The 16,992-nt window shown below is 37.4% G+C and overlaps 1 protein-coding gene across 2 annotated transcripts in view; it reads left to right on the top strand.

The window, feature by feature from the left end:
• The window catches only part of ctif (CBP80/20-dependent translation initiation factor), a 62,289-nt gene that overhangs the window by 16,189 nt on the left and 29,108 nt on the right, over positions 1-16,992 (top strand). For both annotated transcript variants that reach the window (XM_014009329.1, XM_014009330.1), the window contains exons 2-7: positions 565-782; positions 2,000-2,071; positions 2,841-2,963; positions 3,187-3,260; positions 4,424-4,528; positions 4,694-4,772. In XM_014009329.1, coding sequence (XP_013864783.1) covers positions 606-782; positions 2,000-2,071; positions 2,841-2,963; positions 3,187-3,260; positions 4,424-4,528; positions 4,694-4,772 — 630 coding nt within the window. In that variant the 5' untranslated portion in view covers positions 565-605. The remainder of the gene's footprint in view (positions 1-564; positions 783-1,999; positions 2,072-2,840; positions 2,964-3,186; positions 3,261-4,423; positions 4,529-4,693; positions 4,773-16,992) is intronic.

The following is a 16,992-nucleotide window of genomic DNA, read 5'->3' as shown; positions in this document are numbered from 1 at the left end:
ACAGAAACAGTACTATATAACATTTTAGACACATTCTAGACAGTTTATCAGCTAAAAAAAGTTAATTTTGGGGTAAGTTACTCTTTAACAGACCGCTGTTCTCTCCGCCTCATTGTCCGAGACAGAGGGCAGGCACTGCTAAATTAGATAGATAAAATACATTAAAAGTTGAAAACTAACCCTTGTTGTTGATGGCAACAAGCCGCGTCAATATATGCGCTTGCATGATCAAAGGCATGGATCGGCCAAATGCATGAACGAATCGGCCGATATGATACAAGGAAAAAATGCAAATATTGGACAAAAATTATCGGCTGGCAAATGTATCAGTCGACCTATAGTGAGAACTGTCAACCATTTGCTTCGATTCTTAAATTCATTTAACACCTTGGCTTCAATGGACTGTATGTTATTAAAGTTTAATTGATGATTTCTACTCTTAAGTCGTTTGCTCACCTTTGATATGTTTTGATGTTCCAGGACTGATTGAATCACACTTAATAGCTTGAAAGCTGATTTTCACCTAACTGCTCTCTCTATGTCTTTATTCTTGTCTGTGTACAGGTCCCTTTCCTCCCCCTCCTCTCATCCCAGCCACCACTGCCATGGAGAGCTCTTCAGTGGCGTCTGCATCGTCTGAAGCTGGGAGCACACGCTCGCAGGAGATAGAAGAGCTGGAGCGCTTCATCGACAGCTACGTGCTGGAGTATCAGGTGCAGGGGCTTCTGGAAGACAAGGCAGATGGAGACTTGGACTTGGACAGCGGTGGCAAAGAACCACAGGTTTGAGCCTAATTTAAATGTGTTGCTCCTGGGGTAATAGGCCCTGACTGTTTTGTGTGTACCATAACAAACCAGAGGCTTACAGCCTACTTCGAAACAGCTATTGTAACCTTCATTTAAACTCAGTGATTTTAACTAGTTTATCCACTTTGTTTTTATGATCACTGTGTTGAATGTAAAAACCTAAGAGGCTAAATGTGTAGAATAAGAGTCATCTTATAATGTGTAAAGGTTTTACTACTAACTGTGGAGGACATCATATTCTCCATGTGCTGATTTGATTTCTTATGCCTGGTTCACACGGCAAGATTTTATAACTGAGTTGATTTTCAAAGACTGAGAAACCCACACATGACCATCACTCATTGATATAACAGGTTTGGTCCTACAGTGTGTGGTGTATATACACAAAATCTCGCAAAATGAAGAAGAAAAAAAAGAGGAAAAAGCGATGGCGATAGTTTGAGGTCTATTTTTAAAAGAGAAAAAACAAAACGCAAAATCTTCGACACCTGACTTGCAGTTGTTTTGTTTTCTGTATTTTGGATCCCTCTCCTTGTTTTCGTCACCTCGCCCTCTTATTGGCCAGAAGTCACATTCAACAGGCTGTGAGCTCGTTTGTTTAATACATTTTGTTGTACTTGGAGTCTCTGAGAGTGAAAATTTTTTAATTTAGTCTCTCCTGGTGCTGCGTAGATATCTTTATATTCTGTTTGGTGATATTTTTCAACCTTTTTTTCTATGATGTTTTCTAAACTATTACATCACAGTATTTGTGAAGGTCTGGACTTACCAACTGCAATTTGGTCGTCTTCATTCTCGTCTGTCTCTGGGTCAAACTCTGGCTCCAACATGTAACGCTGGTCTTCTCTTGTTGACATATTTTAATTAATTTGCAACTAAAATATTTCTGAGCAGTTATATTGTTGTAAACCCCTCTCCCAAACTCAAATGGACCACCCTGGATGCTGGAGGGGTGTGGAGTGTGAAGTGCCTCATTTGGATTTAAAGAGACAGTGTCAAAACGAGTTGATTTGAGACACACCTCAGAAAAGGTGTGAAAGAGGGGCTTGTGGAGTTACAGTAGGGAGAAATTCAATTTATAAAGACCAACTAAATGATTTGAATCTGAAAAGGCGGGATTTAAAAGCATTATATGTCTCCTTTAATAAAAGGAAACAAAAAAATTGCATGACTTTATTCTTTATCTCTTTCAGTGGACAGATGACTGCACGGACAAGATAGATGGTAGTTGGACATCATCACAAGGAAGAGGCTCCTCTAAACCTGTAAGTGTGAGTCTCAGTTTTGAGATTCTGTTTATATCAAAACTATCTATCTATCTATCTATCTATCTATCTATCTATCTATCTATCTATCTATCTATCTATCTATCTATCTATCTATCTATCTATCTATCTATCTANCTATCTATCTATCTATCTATCTATCTATCTATCTATCTATCTATCTATCTATCTATCTATCTATCTATCTATCTATCTATCTATCTCTATCAAATTAATACTAATTAAGTTAATGTATCACTATAAAACAACCTTTTTGGGCGAAGAAATGTGGTTATGTAAAAAACTGAATTTGAGGAAAAAAATAAAAGGAATTTATGCGGCTCTAACAAGCATGAGTTGCTGGTCTTATCAGGTGAACACAAGATAAACAGTCTGAACAAACTACTGTGGTCGCACAAACAAGGTGGTATTTTAAATCAAACACTTAGGCTGATGTGCTTCATTTATCGAGTGAAGTTTAAATAAAAGCCCCCCTGTTTACTTTCGACTCACACTTAAACCAAAAATGAAGATACAGAGCAAAGTCAGGGGTCAGCAACATGAGAGACATTAATATCTGGTCACATTAAGTCAAAACATAAATGTCAAATGTTTGCTTTATTTTAGATCCTCGCTAACATTAACAGAAGTATTTGTTTTTTATTTGTTTATTTCTTATATTAAAATTTTCTTATATTAATTTTATTATGAAAAAAACAAGTTTGTCCATCAGATTGATACGTTTTCTTCCTCGCTCTCAACACTGCAGGATGAGTGGGAACACAGCAGTAATGGCAGTTCAGGCTCTAGGCCCAGCTCAGGGTCTAGACCTGGATCCGGCTCACGCTCCGGCAGCAGAGGCCGAAACAACCAGTTCAAAGTTTCTGCAAAGGTACTGACAGTCCCTTTGTGTTCATTAGGAGTTCAGAATTTGCCTTCCTTGGAGTTTTATTCATATTAGAGACAAAATGTTGCTCACTTTGTTTCTGATTTTGTTTTTTAAACTCAGCTTTAATAATGGTGCTAAGGTGTAAAGGTGTACCCTATAGCACCAAGATGTTTTAGTTCCACTGAAAATATTTATGCTGTTTTTCTGCGTTTTTCTTCTGTCCTAGAATGGAAACAGAGATTGCTCCTTTGACATCTTGGGGACAGATATTTGGGCTGCAAACACTATGGACTCACACGGGTGGGTACTTGACTGTTTGAAGCTTTGGATTCTAGTAATTGTTTCTGAAGGATTATTTGGTTAAAAAATGTCTGATAGCAGTTTTCTTTTATGCTCATACTTTGTAATGAATGATAACTGAGTTTGTTTTTACTCTTTCTTAACTTTGATTTTTTCCCCTCAACCTGACTTTTCAGCTGCCTTAATGTAGAGTTTAAGATAAATGGTGACTGTATTTTTATTAAAATTTATTTTATGTACATTAGATTAAAAAACAGTACTTACTAGCTTTTATTTCCAACATTATCTGCTAACAAATGTTGTTTTTATCGTAGTAAATGTCAGACAAAAAAAAGTCAAGTTTAAAAGTCACATTTGTTTTGATGAGGATTTTTTTAAGTCAGTCTTAAGACACGTTCTCACATTAAGAAAATAACTTGCTTCTTTTAAGAATTTTAGGTCTCAAATCTTAATATTTTAGGAAAAACTTTGCCCAAATCAGCCTGTCTCTAAGTTATTTTAGATCCTCACTAACATTAACAGAAGTATTTGTTTTTTATTTGTTTATTTCTTATATTAAATTTTTCTTATATTAATTGCAGGATGAGTTTCCAACGACTTTCCAACAGCTGTAAAATTGGACATAAAGATGAAAGAAAAACAAACAATAAAAAAAAAACTGGTGGAAAAATGGGTTGTCATGAATACATGCACAGCAGCTTCACTTACCTACATTTTGGCCACGTTGGCACATCTGAGCCACGCAGCCAGAGGAGTGGGATAATGTGAGAAGCTCTGCCCTCACACAGACAGTGATGATATTGATTACATCTTTTCTGCACTTTTAATCAAGTCTTTGTGGTAAAAATAGCACAGCACACTCTTTTTGCACTTCTCGTGTCATGTTGAGAAAATTGAGCAAAGCTTGCGCAACAAAGCAGCACGCTAATATGTTGGTTTATCAAAGTTTATTCCAAACACACCCAGTTCTAATGTTGCAAAATGGTTTGTTTACACATTAAAGAATAAAGCTAAAAAAAACAGAGAGATTTGTATTTTTGCAAACTTGAATTGATTGAAGTAAAGAACACAGATGTTGAACGTCATCTTTAATTTTATTTGTATCTATTTTCCTGCCTTTCTTTAGTCACACACTAATACTAAAGTTGTTTATTTTACTGCAGAGGTGCAGGTTGGGATGTGCAGCCAGAGAAGCTTGACTTCAGCCATTTTCATATGAAAAACTTCAGAGGAATGCCAAAACCTTTGCCACACATTGACAGAGAGGGGTAAGACTTGTACTGTGTATGTTTAGAACCTGGATGAGCTGGTGCTGACCTGCTCCCTCCATCACTATGGCTTTGAAGATCTTTTCCTGCCTAGCTTATGTGTGTATGCATACTCCTGATCAGTAAAGTTTGTGATGTGACTGTCTCATGCTTCCTTTCTTTCAGTATGAACAAAAACATGTTTGCAGAAGATGATGGGATAGACATGAATGACCTAGAGAGGTTCCTACCTCATCTTCACTCTGTAAGTTGGCAATGTCTTTCTTTGTGAAACTAGTTTTTCTTATTTGACTTTTCTTTTCACACTGACATGCAAGATGTCTCACCACTGGCATTCTTAGTGCAACAAGTGACAGCACTGATTTGGCTCTGCGCTTGACAGAAAGCTCCTCACTAGGAAACACCTTTAGTTGTGTGAGGGTGACCCCTGGTGGTGTAGAAATATGTAACAGCCACTGAACAACTAAAGCCCCATCCATTCCTCCATCCATCCTCTTTTTCCTTTTCAGGTCGTGGAGAACTGGTTTCAGTCTCCAACAGTCACTTTGCGAGAGTAAATGCAACATACATATTCTTAGTCTGTGGGAGGATTTTGGAGGAACCCACATGTGCATGGAGAGAAAATGTTATACATTCAGTTTAAAATAAGTGGAAACATAACACAGATATGTGTTTTCTTTCCTCTTATAAACTAATAAACATGTTATTTTTTGTTTTTAACGTGATGCTGGCTGATCATTAATAAACAATCTGTGTTATTTACTGCTCAGATGTTTGAGTTGCAATGTGGTTCTCTACCGCCCTCTAATGGCTACCTATCAGTATGACATTTAAAGCCTGAGCCTTATAAATTCATCAATTACTTTGGGATTTTTTTAAACATATAATAATATAAAATACTGTATATTTACTATATTTGCCTGTCAGTTCTCACATCTCGATAATATTCCTTCTAGATTAAATAATTATACTAATAATTGTTTTTCAGTATATTAAAACCCTTCATTAAATGACTCCATTACAGTAATTCATGTCCCCTTTAAGTGTGCAAATATGTTTATTATTGTAGTTAAGGTGTGAGGTAATTTACATTTAAGTTTACTTCCTATAAACTAAAACCTTATTGTCTGTGAGATGGCTATTAAAGGTTTGGCTAAAGTTTTTGGGACACTGAACAGTGACTAAATAAGGATATAAGCAGTGGTGGACAAAGTACTCAACTCTAGTACTTGAGTAAAAGTATTGATACTCATGGTCAAATCTACTCCACTACAAGTAAAAGTTACTCAGTCAAAAATCTACTCAAGTAAAAGTACTGAAGTACTTACTTTTGAAAATACTTAAGTATTCAGAAGTACATGCATTTTAAAGTACTTAAGTACAAAGTAAAAGTACAAATTACATTTTCTTTTTTTCTTTTCTTTTTCTTGTCACTTCAGTAGAAAACTAAACTAAATATTAGTTTATTTAGTTTATTTATTCATCATCAGTGACTTTTTTTAAGTGAAGAGAAAATAGAGACAGAGAGAATCAGAGAGAGAAGTAATTAGAAAGACAGAAAGATTGAAATAGTGATTAGAAGTATATTAAATATACACCAACAAAACACAGGACCACACACCCAACATCTGTCCGCTCACCTGAAAAATAAATGGATAATTACATGGAGGGCATATATAAATATATACACATACCCATACATATATAAAGATATACATACATACATGCCTACATTCATAAATATTGTCAGTATATACACACAGACATATATACACACTCAGTGACCTGTCAGAACCCTACCCCCCGGATCAGAACACCTGTTTGTGAGCAGTTGTGAACATGCGTGTATATACAAGATTTCTCCAATGGAATATTTAATAGTGACTGTGGAGGACCGGAGACCCAACCCCCAAGACACGAGGCAGACATAGGGAAGACCAGAGCCCAAGGGCCCGAGAGGAATCCCGAGTGCAGAGCCCCAAGGGGCACCCGCACGGTGCTCTAAGCTAGCAGTTAGCACACAATGGTCGGCTATTTTTCAATCATCTCTCACAGCATTTAACCACAACCACCCTAACCAAAGTCAACTTCATTTAAAGCGTTTAAACTAGTGAGAAAAATGTTTGCTGACTTACCTCAATGTGCTTTCTCAGGTTAGATGGTGAGTTATGGAATGCTGAAAGGTACTTTACCCGTGGTAAACAGAGAAGACATTTGAACTGATACGTATTATTTTTAAGTCCTAAAACCTCGAACATTGAACTGAGATGTGGCCATGGGTGTGCTGGTTTCTCTCCTTGCGTTTCATCAGTGGTCTCCATTGCATCTTCTTCTTTTGTCTGGTTCTGCTTGAAATGAAAGTAAAGTGATGGGAGCGCGCGCTCCGCTACCGAGAGTTAATGAGTGTGACGTAGGCTATAAGCTACGCATGTGATTGGTTACCTTTGTGACGAACATAGCTTGTGGCCAATTGCATTTCATGAAAAGAAAAACCGGAACAACAGATTTTTTTTACAGCGGATTATAAAGCCATGCTGATCAAAAAGGAACGAGTAACGACAAGCTTCCTAGAAATGTAGTGGAGTAAAAGTAAAATGTTCCCAAATAAATAACTACTCAAGTAAAGTAAAGATACTCAAAAAATGTACTTAATTACAGTAATAAAGTAAAAGTACTTTGTTACTGTCCACCACTGGATATAAGTTCTTTCAGTTCATGCTGTATGTCCTGCAGTCTACAAGGTGTATACAACAGCTTCCTGATTTCATTACACTGAACCTCTGAAGTATTGCCTTTAACAGGGTGAAATTGATTTTGCAGCTGTGTAAACCATGACAGAGTACAGGGTTAGTAGGCGTTGTTTCTGAGGTGGCAGAGTTCATATTTTGTTACACATGTCACCATCTCTCTTCCTGCCCTGCTGTTTGAGCCATAACGTTTTGCCTCTTTTATAGTGGCCAGGCTGCAGTGTCTTCCTCTGTCCTTCCCCTCTTTCATGGTTTTTCAGCCAGTTAGAAACAAAAGTAAGATGGTATTGACTGCGTTTGTCTGCTGTTTGGGATTGGATGTGAGTTGAGTCAAGGACACATTAGAGTCAAAGATACAGAGGTGGAGGCAGGGTACTAGGTTTTTTTCCCCTGACATTCTTCAGCTTTTTCCAAGTCATACTATCTATCCAATCAGTCCGTCTCCTGAGAATCATGTTTGTCGTGTCTTGACAAGTTTATCTCAAATTTCCACCATATGAAGTTGTGGAGGAGTTATGCCCTGTTGTTTTTTATTCTAATGAGGCCATCTGCTGACAGTTTTCTGTGCCCTGTGGGAGTTAACGCTAGTGTCAAATGAATAAAATACACAATCCCTGAGCTTTGATTTCAACATGTAACACGCATATTTAAAACAAGGATATAAATACTACTTGTATATGTGCTCCATAACAAAACCGCTTCATTAGTGTGCTTCACATTCAGCTCGTTAGCAAACGGCAGCACAGCAATATGTATAAAAATGTCATCCAGCATCCAGTCGCCTTACTTCCAGATTCTGAATGGAGGAACTTGATCAAATCAGCGTCTGCATTCCACACTTCTTACTAACATTTACTTCCCTTTTTCCAGGAGCCAGAATAGACACACAAATAGCCCTGGGATGCGTTAAGCTTCCCATTTGTGTGTGTGTGTGTGTGTGTGTGTGTGGGGGGGTGGGTGGGTGGGTGTCCGAGCAGCTCTGTGAGAAAGGGCTTCCTCCCTTTGCTCTGAGATTTTGTTGGACCTCATGTGGCCTCTCTGGAATGTTAACCTACACACACAATAACCCTGCTTACATGTCCGATGTCAGGTTGTAAAGACAGAAGCATCCAGGGGTCAGAGAGCAAGTATTTGATCTGTGGATTCATGCCATATATGAGATTCTAGAAAAGAAAAATGCAACTCGAACACCACGGCTCTTTTTTTTTTCCCCAACAGTTCATTATTATTGACAAAATAATTCATTATGACCTTCATGACCTTTGCACTCATATTTTACTTGAATTAATGTATGTAATTAATGTAATGATTTTGTTTTTTTTTTTATATGTTTTGTTTATTAAAATATAAAAAGGGCTAAATCATTTCTTAAAGTTTACATACATGTCAACAAACTTGCAGGACATTTTTTCAAACATACTGTACTGTACAACTGTACTTATAGAGAAGTAGCCCACTTTTGGACTGAATGCTTTGAATCCTGACACCTTTATCCATTAGAAAGTCAACACCTTGCCCTCAGTAATAACTAGAGTACAGAACCACGTCAGTGGGCTGGTCGTTTTTTATGGTATCGAAAAAAAACACAAGTATGTTTGTGCGCATATCTATAAATTATTTGTGTTTGTGTAATATCTGTAAATATTGAAGAGTTGTTTACTCTGTTCAGTGATGGTGAAAACAGGATATTTTTTTACATCAGTCAATATAAGCAGCAGAATCGCCACTCACCGCTAACGAGCTGCTCCAACAATAACATTAGCTTGCTAATGCGCATAGTGGTGCTGCGAGGAAAAGTGTCCCCCGGGAAACAGCAGTGTTGTATAAATTTACTCAAAGTGATACTTGAGTAAAAGTACTACTATCTTATTATAAAAATACTTTGGTAAAAGTTAGCCTTCTCTATGAATATTACTTGGGTAAAAGTCTTAAAGTAGCTGATATTTTTTATACTTAAGCATCAAAAGTAAATTTCTGACACAAAATCTAATTAAGTATTAAAAGTAAAAGTACCAAGTAAAAGTGAGCAGTTAGATTTTCCAAAATGGCATTTATTGGGAGGTGACCTCCCCTAAAAATATTTTTTCTAGCAGTAATACCATTCTGACACCATATTACTTTGTACACAGTGTGTACAGGAGTAATGACTTTCTATTTATTGCCTTTTTAAAAAATGAAAGGAGTAGAAAGTACAGATAATTGTGTAAAAATGTTAGCAGTAAAAGTAAAAAGTATGCTGAAAAAAATTACTCAAGTAAAGTACAGATAACCAAAATTTCTACTTAAGTACAGTAACAAAGCATTTGTACTTAATTACTTTACAACTCTGGGCAACAGTTGACTGGCGGCAGTGACAAAACGTTCTGAGCTTGTTTAGGCTTTTTAAGCCGGGATGTCGGTATTCAATGAATTCATATCATAACAAAAATTTAAAAACGGTATTCGGTACAAACCGGTATACCGCCCAGCACTACTCTCTAGCTAAATGTCTGTTCATGGGACTCCTGTGCTACGAGGTTACAAAACCATGAGCCTGACCAGTACTTGACGTGAGAGGGAGACAATATTATAACAAGGAGATAAATAAATATTGTCAACCTAATTTGAATTTATCATGTGATGAATTGATTTATTGCTCATTGCGACAGACCTATCGACACCACATGACCATGACGGGACAGGACTGAGTGCAGCAGTGAATACGCAGTCACATTCAAGCTGTAGAGCCTAACAGAGTTGTATGGGGATGTCCCTCATTACAACATTCCTGATCCAGGTTCACTTGGTAGATATATCTCTTGAATGAAAACAGTTTATTCAAATATGGTTCAAAATAACAGGTTTGTGTAAATTAAAATTAATGTGCATGTTAAGTATTTCACTGCTTAGTGTTGCGTACAGCTTCAAGTCCCGACTAACGCCAGCTTGTGTTTTGATATTCTCACTGGTGGGAGCTGACATCTGCAGTCAAGTGTTTCTATACAGCTGGTATGACTGTGCCATGACCAGTCACATTAACATATGAAAATGTCTGGCGAATAACAGTCATACTTCTCACGTAACACGTTTTTATAAGGATTTAACAAATAAGATTAGGGCTCACGATTGGATCTAAAGGGTTTTGGTGTGATGTTTTTATATGTTGGACAACGAAGGACTTATGTGAGAAATAATAGTCATAACTCTCAGCTAAGAAAGCCAAATTGGATTGATTCTGTGATTCTCTCAGTGTTTTGGTTTCACATAACCAGTGAGACATTATTCAATATGCCATGAAAAATAGAGGGCACCAGGGATAGAGCAGAACGATAGAGCGAGCCTGAGAGACGGAAAAGGAGAAAGTGGCTGGTCTCTGAGGAAATATCCGGTCCCTAGTGTGTGAACAAAGCCATGAGACTAGGGAACAAAGCAGGAGGCTGGAGCTGAGCTATAACAGACTGGTTGGCCCCTCTGTCTGGAAGTGTACGTGCTGCAGAGCAGGACTTCGGCTGTGAAGCGACACTGGGGGCGGGTGGGAATTTTCTGGCAGTCCTGTCTGTCAGTTGTCAGCTTGTCTGAAACCTAGATGATTACACTGAAGTATAAATATTTACTGTCCCTGCATGTTAAAACACACGTCACCATCATGTCTTTTCTACAATTTGATATCTTGTCAGGCTTTGCTTCTTCCTTTTTGCTGTTTCCTTTTTCCTGCACCTTTCTGACCATCATCACCAACATTACGCTCTGCCCTTCTCCCTCTTCTCCTTATGCTGTCCTTCACTCCTCCCTTCCATCCTTCAAATGCTGGTAGGCAGCAGAACAATATCCAGGAGGTCATGGTAACCAGTAGCCCCCTCCTTGTTGTTACTTCCTGCTATTGTTTCTGCTTCTGCTACTTATTGGCTCCTGTTCTTTATTAACCACTCACACACTGGCCTAATCACCACTCAGCATTGTTCTTCTGTGGGCTCTGCGCCTGAGGAAGACTCTGCAGACCTGAGTACTTGCATGTAAGCAGGATACCTTGGGGGAAATGTTTCACCAGTTGCACATAAATATTCAGTAATAGTTCATTAGTAAACGTCAGGTTATGTAAGTATGAACAGCAAACAACAGTAACCAGATGTTTTAATCAAATTGGAATAAAGGTGATTTGGGTTTCTTCTTTTAAAGGAACAAAAGTGGAACTTTTCTAAATATCCTGTGTACTAAACGGGTAAAAAAGACAAAAGCTGCAACACTCCATTAATAGCAAACTAAAGCTTACATAAGCTCCAGCATTTTCACAAAGTCATGTGTATTTCATACAACTTCCTTATTTATTTCCAAACCAGGTTTATGTAGATATGTTTCTACAAATTAAGCTCTGCAAATCTGATATTTAAGATTCATATTTATATACAATTGTATAGCCTCTGAGGAAGAAACATCCATAATGTCTTCCTTAAAAGATGCACATAACGTGGCAGAAATAGAAAGATTCTTGGAGCCAGAGAACAACAAAACCTACAGCGGCTGAGGGAGGAAGTTTGCCAATTAATGTTATCGAATGAGCAAAGGTGTGTACTACTAACACCATTTAAGAAAACATAAAGTCATAATTATAAAATCCATTTAGTTTAGACAATAAACATATTTATTGCAGCAGTTCTGATCTGAGGCCTCACTACATATGCTCTTTGTGCTATTTCTACAATATATGTATCAAAATGGTCAGCTCATTCTTGCCATTCCGGCAATGACTTACAGTATCTTTAGTTTTTATACTTTTTTAGCTATTTCAATTTTTAAGCAGTTTTTCCCATTGACTTTGAATGGGGCTGTTTGTCTGTGCATCTGTGACATCATCAGTCACATCAGTGACGACATCAGTTTGTTTCTTAGCTGTTCTTCAGCTAAAGTTATCAGCAAGAGGCATTCACACTAGCATTTTCGCCGGAAATGCAAATTCTCTAGTTATTTTTGCATTTGGGGGAAAACGTTTTTGTCATTTCTGAACAGAACTAAAGGATATTCGATGATTGCTTTATTGTTAAATTTATTTAGGGTTATTTGAATAAATATGTATGTTAAATAAATAAATATTTAAATTTCAAATCTGTCGATGTTGTAACACAAAAATAGGTACAAAAATAAAATTAAATATCAGACAGTGCTGATTCTGTTGCAGATTTATTTTTCTGCTGTCACATTTCAGATTTAACTTTTCTTAGATGAAAATTTACATGATGTACAGCGGGTAAAATAAGTATTGAACACGTCACCATTTTTCTCAGTAAATATATTACTAGAGGTGCTAATGACATGAAATTTTCACCAGATGTCGGTAACAACCCAAGTGATGCATACATACAAAGAAATCAAACCATAAATGTCCAGAAATGAAGTTATTTGTAATAATGTGGAATGGCACAGGGAAAAAGTATTGAACACATGAAGAAAGGGAGGTGTAAAAAGGCATGGAAAGCCAAGACACCAGCTGAACTCTCTCAGTAATTAGAAAACAAGCCTGCCCCTTGTCAGTGCAAATTAATATCAGCTGGTTCTGTCCAAAATGATGGCCAGGTATCACACAAGAACCATCTGATGGTGGGTAAAAGTAAAGAGCTCTCTCAAGACCTTCACAACCTTATTGTTGCAAAGCATAATGATGGCATCGGTTACAGAAGAATGTCTAAACTTCTGAAGGTTCCAGTGAGCACTGTTGGGGCCATAATTCAGAAGTGGAAAGAACATCATTTCACCATAAACCGACCATGACCAGGTTCTCCTTACAAGATTTCTGACAGAGTGAAAAGAATTATCAGAAGAGTTGTCCAAGAGCCAAGGACCACTTGTGGAGAGCTTCAGAAAGACCTGGAATTAGCAGGTATGTTTGTTTCAAAGAAAACAATAAGTAATGCACTGAACCACCATGGCCTGTATGCACGCTCACCACGCAAGACTCCACTGCTGAAGAAACAGCATGTTGAAGCTCCTTTAAAGTTTGCTGCACAACATTTAAACAAGCCTGTGTAATACTGGGAGAATATAGTCTGGTCAGATGAGACCAACATTGAACTGTTTGGATGTCAGAATACACATCATGTTTGGAGGTCAAATGGCACTGCACATCAGCCCAAAAACACCATACCAACAGTGAAGTTTGGAGGTGGGAACATCGTGGTGTGGGGCTGTTTTTCAGCATATGGTACTGGCAAACTTCAAATAATTGAAGGAAGGATGAATGAAAAAATGTACAGAGACATTCTTGATAAAAATCTGCTTCCATCTACCAGGATGATGAAGATGAAACGTGGCTGGACATTTCAGCAAGACAATGAGCCCAAACACAAAGCCAAGGAAACTCTCAGTTGGTTTCAGAGAAAGAAACTAAAGCTGCTGGAATGGCCCAGCCAATCACCTGACCTGAATCCAACAGAAAATCTATGTAAAGAACTAAAGATCAGAGTTCATAGAAGAGGTCCACGAAACCTTCAAGATTTGAAGACTGTTTGTGTGGAAGAATGGGCCAAAATCACACCTGAGCAATGCATGCCACTAGTTTCTCCATACAGGAGGCGTCTTGAAGCTGTCATTGACAACAAAGGCTTTTGTACAAAGTATTAGATAAATTTCAGTAAGCGTGTTCAATACTTTTTCCCTGTGCCATTCCACATTATTACAAATAACTTCATTTCTGGACATTTATGGTTTGATTTCTTTGTATGTATGGATCAATTGGGTTGTTACCGACAGGTGAAAATTTCATATCATTAGCACCTCTAGTAATATATTTACTGAGAAAAATGGTGACGTGTTCAATACTTATTTTACCAGCTGTACGTATTGTCACCTTCCTAACATAACTGCAGAAGATTTTCAGGAAACACAAAAAAGGCCAAATATTATATTATAATATTACATCATATAAAGCTAGAAAAAAATGAGTTGGGCAATTATTGTAGGAAGATGATGATATGTAAAACATTCCTTAAAAAAATCTTGGCTCTGCATTATGGTCTGTAAATGAAACCTGTTTTATATCTAATGTCTACAGCTGGTGCCTGTCAAAAGCACACACAGAGGAGATTTAGAGCTTTCACAGTCAGACTCAGCAGGTGATAAGAAGTTAAGATGTGAGGTTCTGATATCTGTGTCTTGGGTAATAACCATCCTGAGGCTGGAGACACAGGATGAACAGGAACATCAAAGAACTTGGTGGTTGGGCCACAAGAGATGAAAACGTTGTGGGTTTAATGTGTCAAAGGTTAAATAATGGAAAGTCCAGCAGTGCCCTACAGAACAGCAACCATTGGTGCTGCAGCAGTCAACATGATATTAGCATGCCTCTGAGTGTGAAACACAAACTTCAATCATAACATCCTCTCCTCTTCTAATGCTTTCAGGATGCGTGTGATTAGTTTCCCAAAGTCTGACTGAAGACTCCTCAACATTAATTTATATTTTAACAAGTTCTTTCATACCTGCACTTGATAAATTAAAGAGGTTTTATCTCTGTTCTGTATTTCCCAGAATGTAAGAAAAGCTAAATCTCGTCTCTTTATAGCCACAGACGGGAGCATTATTTATTCTGGCTTGATATCAACGTCTGCCTCTCTACTCCCTGGTTGTTTTTTATTGTACGTGCTCGCTATCTAGTATTTGCAGTTTCTCTTCTAGTCTTTTCTGCTGCTGCTCTCAACAACCTGTGCTGTAATGCTACCCTGGGGTAGCTTTAAATTTATTGCTTTTGGCTCACAGCCCCTGCAACATAAATAAGCTGAGAGAAACAATGGACTGACGGAGCATCATGCCGGGATTGTTGCACATTAGAAGTGACAGGAAAGCATGCACTTCACTTTTTGTGCTATTGCAAGGAAAGTTCTGTAATGGGTATTCTCCGTTTCTATTTTTCACATTTCCATCCCTGGTAGCAATTCTCATCTCCATACTTTCCCTCCCCGCTAAGACCTGTAACACACTGCCTATAACCACTGCCATTGTTATGAGCTCATCAACAATGGAATCCGAGTCATGATTGTAACAACACATCAGGGGAAAAATAAGAATCTTTTTAGACACTATTGGGAGAAACTTGCTTGGTCAACCTTTTGAAAGCTGAATGTTCTGTTATGTGCCGTTTGCAACAAGCTGAAATGTTGGTTAGTTATGTGTCAGTACAGAGTTAATCTAAGCCTCTTTCAGTGAAGGCTTATCAACTTCATCTGTATTTTTGCACCCAAACACGTTACATAACACTCCCACAAAACTGCTCCTTGGCTTGAGCTGTAAATAAAACAAAATAAAGTTATTTTGGTCATTAGATGAGTTGAGAGCAATTGGTACATTTCTGATGGTTTGAACCTGGAGAACCTGCAATTGTTTGCAGACCAGGCACACACTTAAATATTCAGAGGAAAGTACAGACACTGGAAGCCCATTAGTGTCCTCCAATAAAAAGATGCTCTTATGAATCTTAAAGTAATTGTTTCAGTCTTTTGAAGTTGGTTTTGTGGACAGTGGTTAGATAGTTATCTTACATATTGTCCTTATCAATAATTGGACTGATGAGCTGTTCTATATATAATATAACTATAGCTGTCTATTTTATCACCGGCTCTAGATCAGTCAGGCACCACAAAAAAGCTTATTTTTTTTATCCTAAATGTTCTGGTTCTCCTTTGAAAATGATTTCTTTCAAAATGTCTTTTTTTCAGGTAAAACCATTGACAACCAATAACCACTACATCATATTTACAGGCTAAACTCAATTTTGACTAATTTTAATTTTATAAATAACTCTAAATATGATTTCCTTGAAGGGATAATAGTATTAACATCATAACTGAGCAACAAAAATCAAAACCAGTCGTACTGAGAATTTAAACTTTATTAATTTAGCATGAATTAACTTTTTTCTACGTCTTTTTTTCCTGTTTTTTACACTGACTGCTGAAGTAAACACCTCAGAACTTCAAAATAAAACCACTCACTGCCAAAACTACTTTAGAAATAAAAACAGAGATTTCCAGTTTGCATGCAGAATGATTTATATTTGATCTCTGATTTTCATTGACCTCCTGCAGGCCAGATGGAGATGTCTAATGGGCCAGATGTTGCAAGCAAGCTAAACATTCTCATTAATTCCATTGTTCTATAACCACTTTATAGCTTTATCGAGTTAAACTTTCTACAGAATGACTTTTTTATTTATTACTCAAACTTGATTAAAAAACTCACGTTTTTTTTCCCTATCCATCTATCTCAGCAATCAAACTCTTGAGTTTTAAACTGTTTCAGATTTAATCTAATTAGATTAAATGAGATGAAAAGGCATTTCTTTTTGAAGATATTTTCTTTGCAATATTTTAGCAACAGACACTGACTCACTTTTATATCTCTAAATTCACTAACAGAGTGTCTGTCTCTGTCAGCTTTCTCTCGTTCCCACCCACAACCCCAGCCGTCACTCCCACCCCCCACCTCACTCCTCCTGCAGCCCTCAGTTTTTGTCACGTCCACATTGACTCGAGGTGAGAGGTCTTCTGGCCGGAGACCAGGACAGCTCATAGATCTCTTTGATCCACACAGACCTCCCTGCTACCTGCAGAAAACCTGCTCTGTGTCTCACTGCATTTCTGTTGTAAGCACTGAAGTGAGCACACCAACAATCCAGACAAGTTTTTTTATTAATCAAAAGATTCTCAATTTAAATAGAGCAACATAACTAGGACAACAGATATATATATATAT

This window comes from Austrofundulus limnaeus, unplaced genomic scaffold (assembly GCF_001266775.1).
Source record: "Austrofundulus limnaeus strain Quisiro unplaced genomic scaffold, Austrofundulus_limnaeus-1.0 Scaffold57, whole genome shotgun sequence".
NCBI lineage: Eukaryota > Metazoa > Chordata > Actinopteri > Cyprinodontiformes > Rivulidae > Austrofundulus > Austrofundulus limnaeus.
This window is presented reverse-complemented; position numbering and strand designations above follow the sequence as displayed.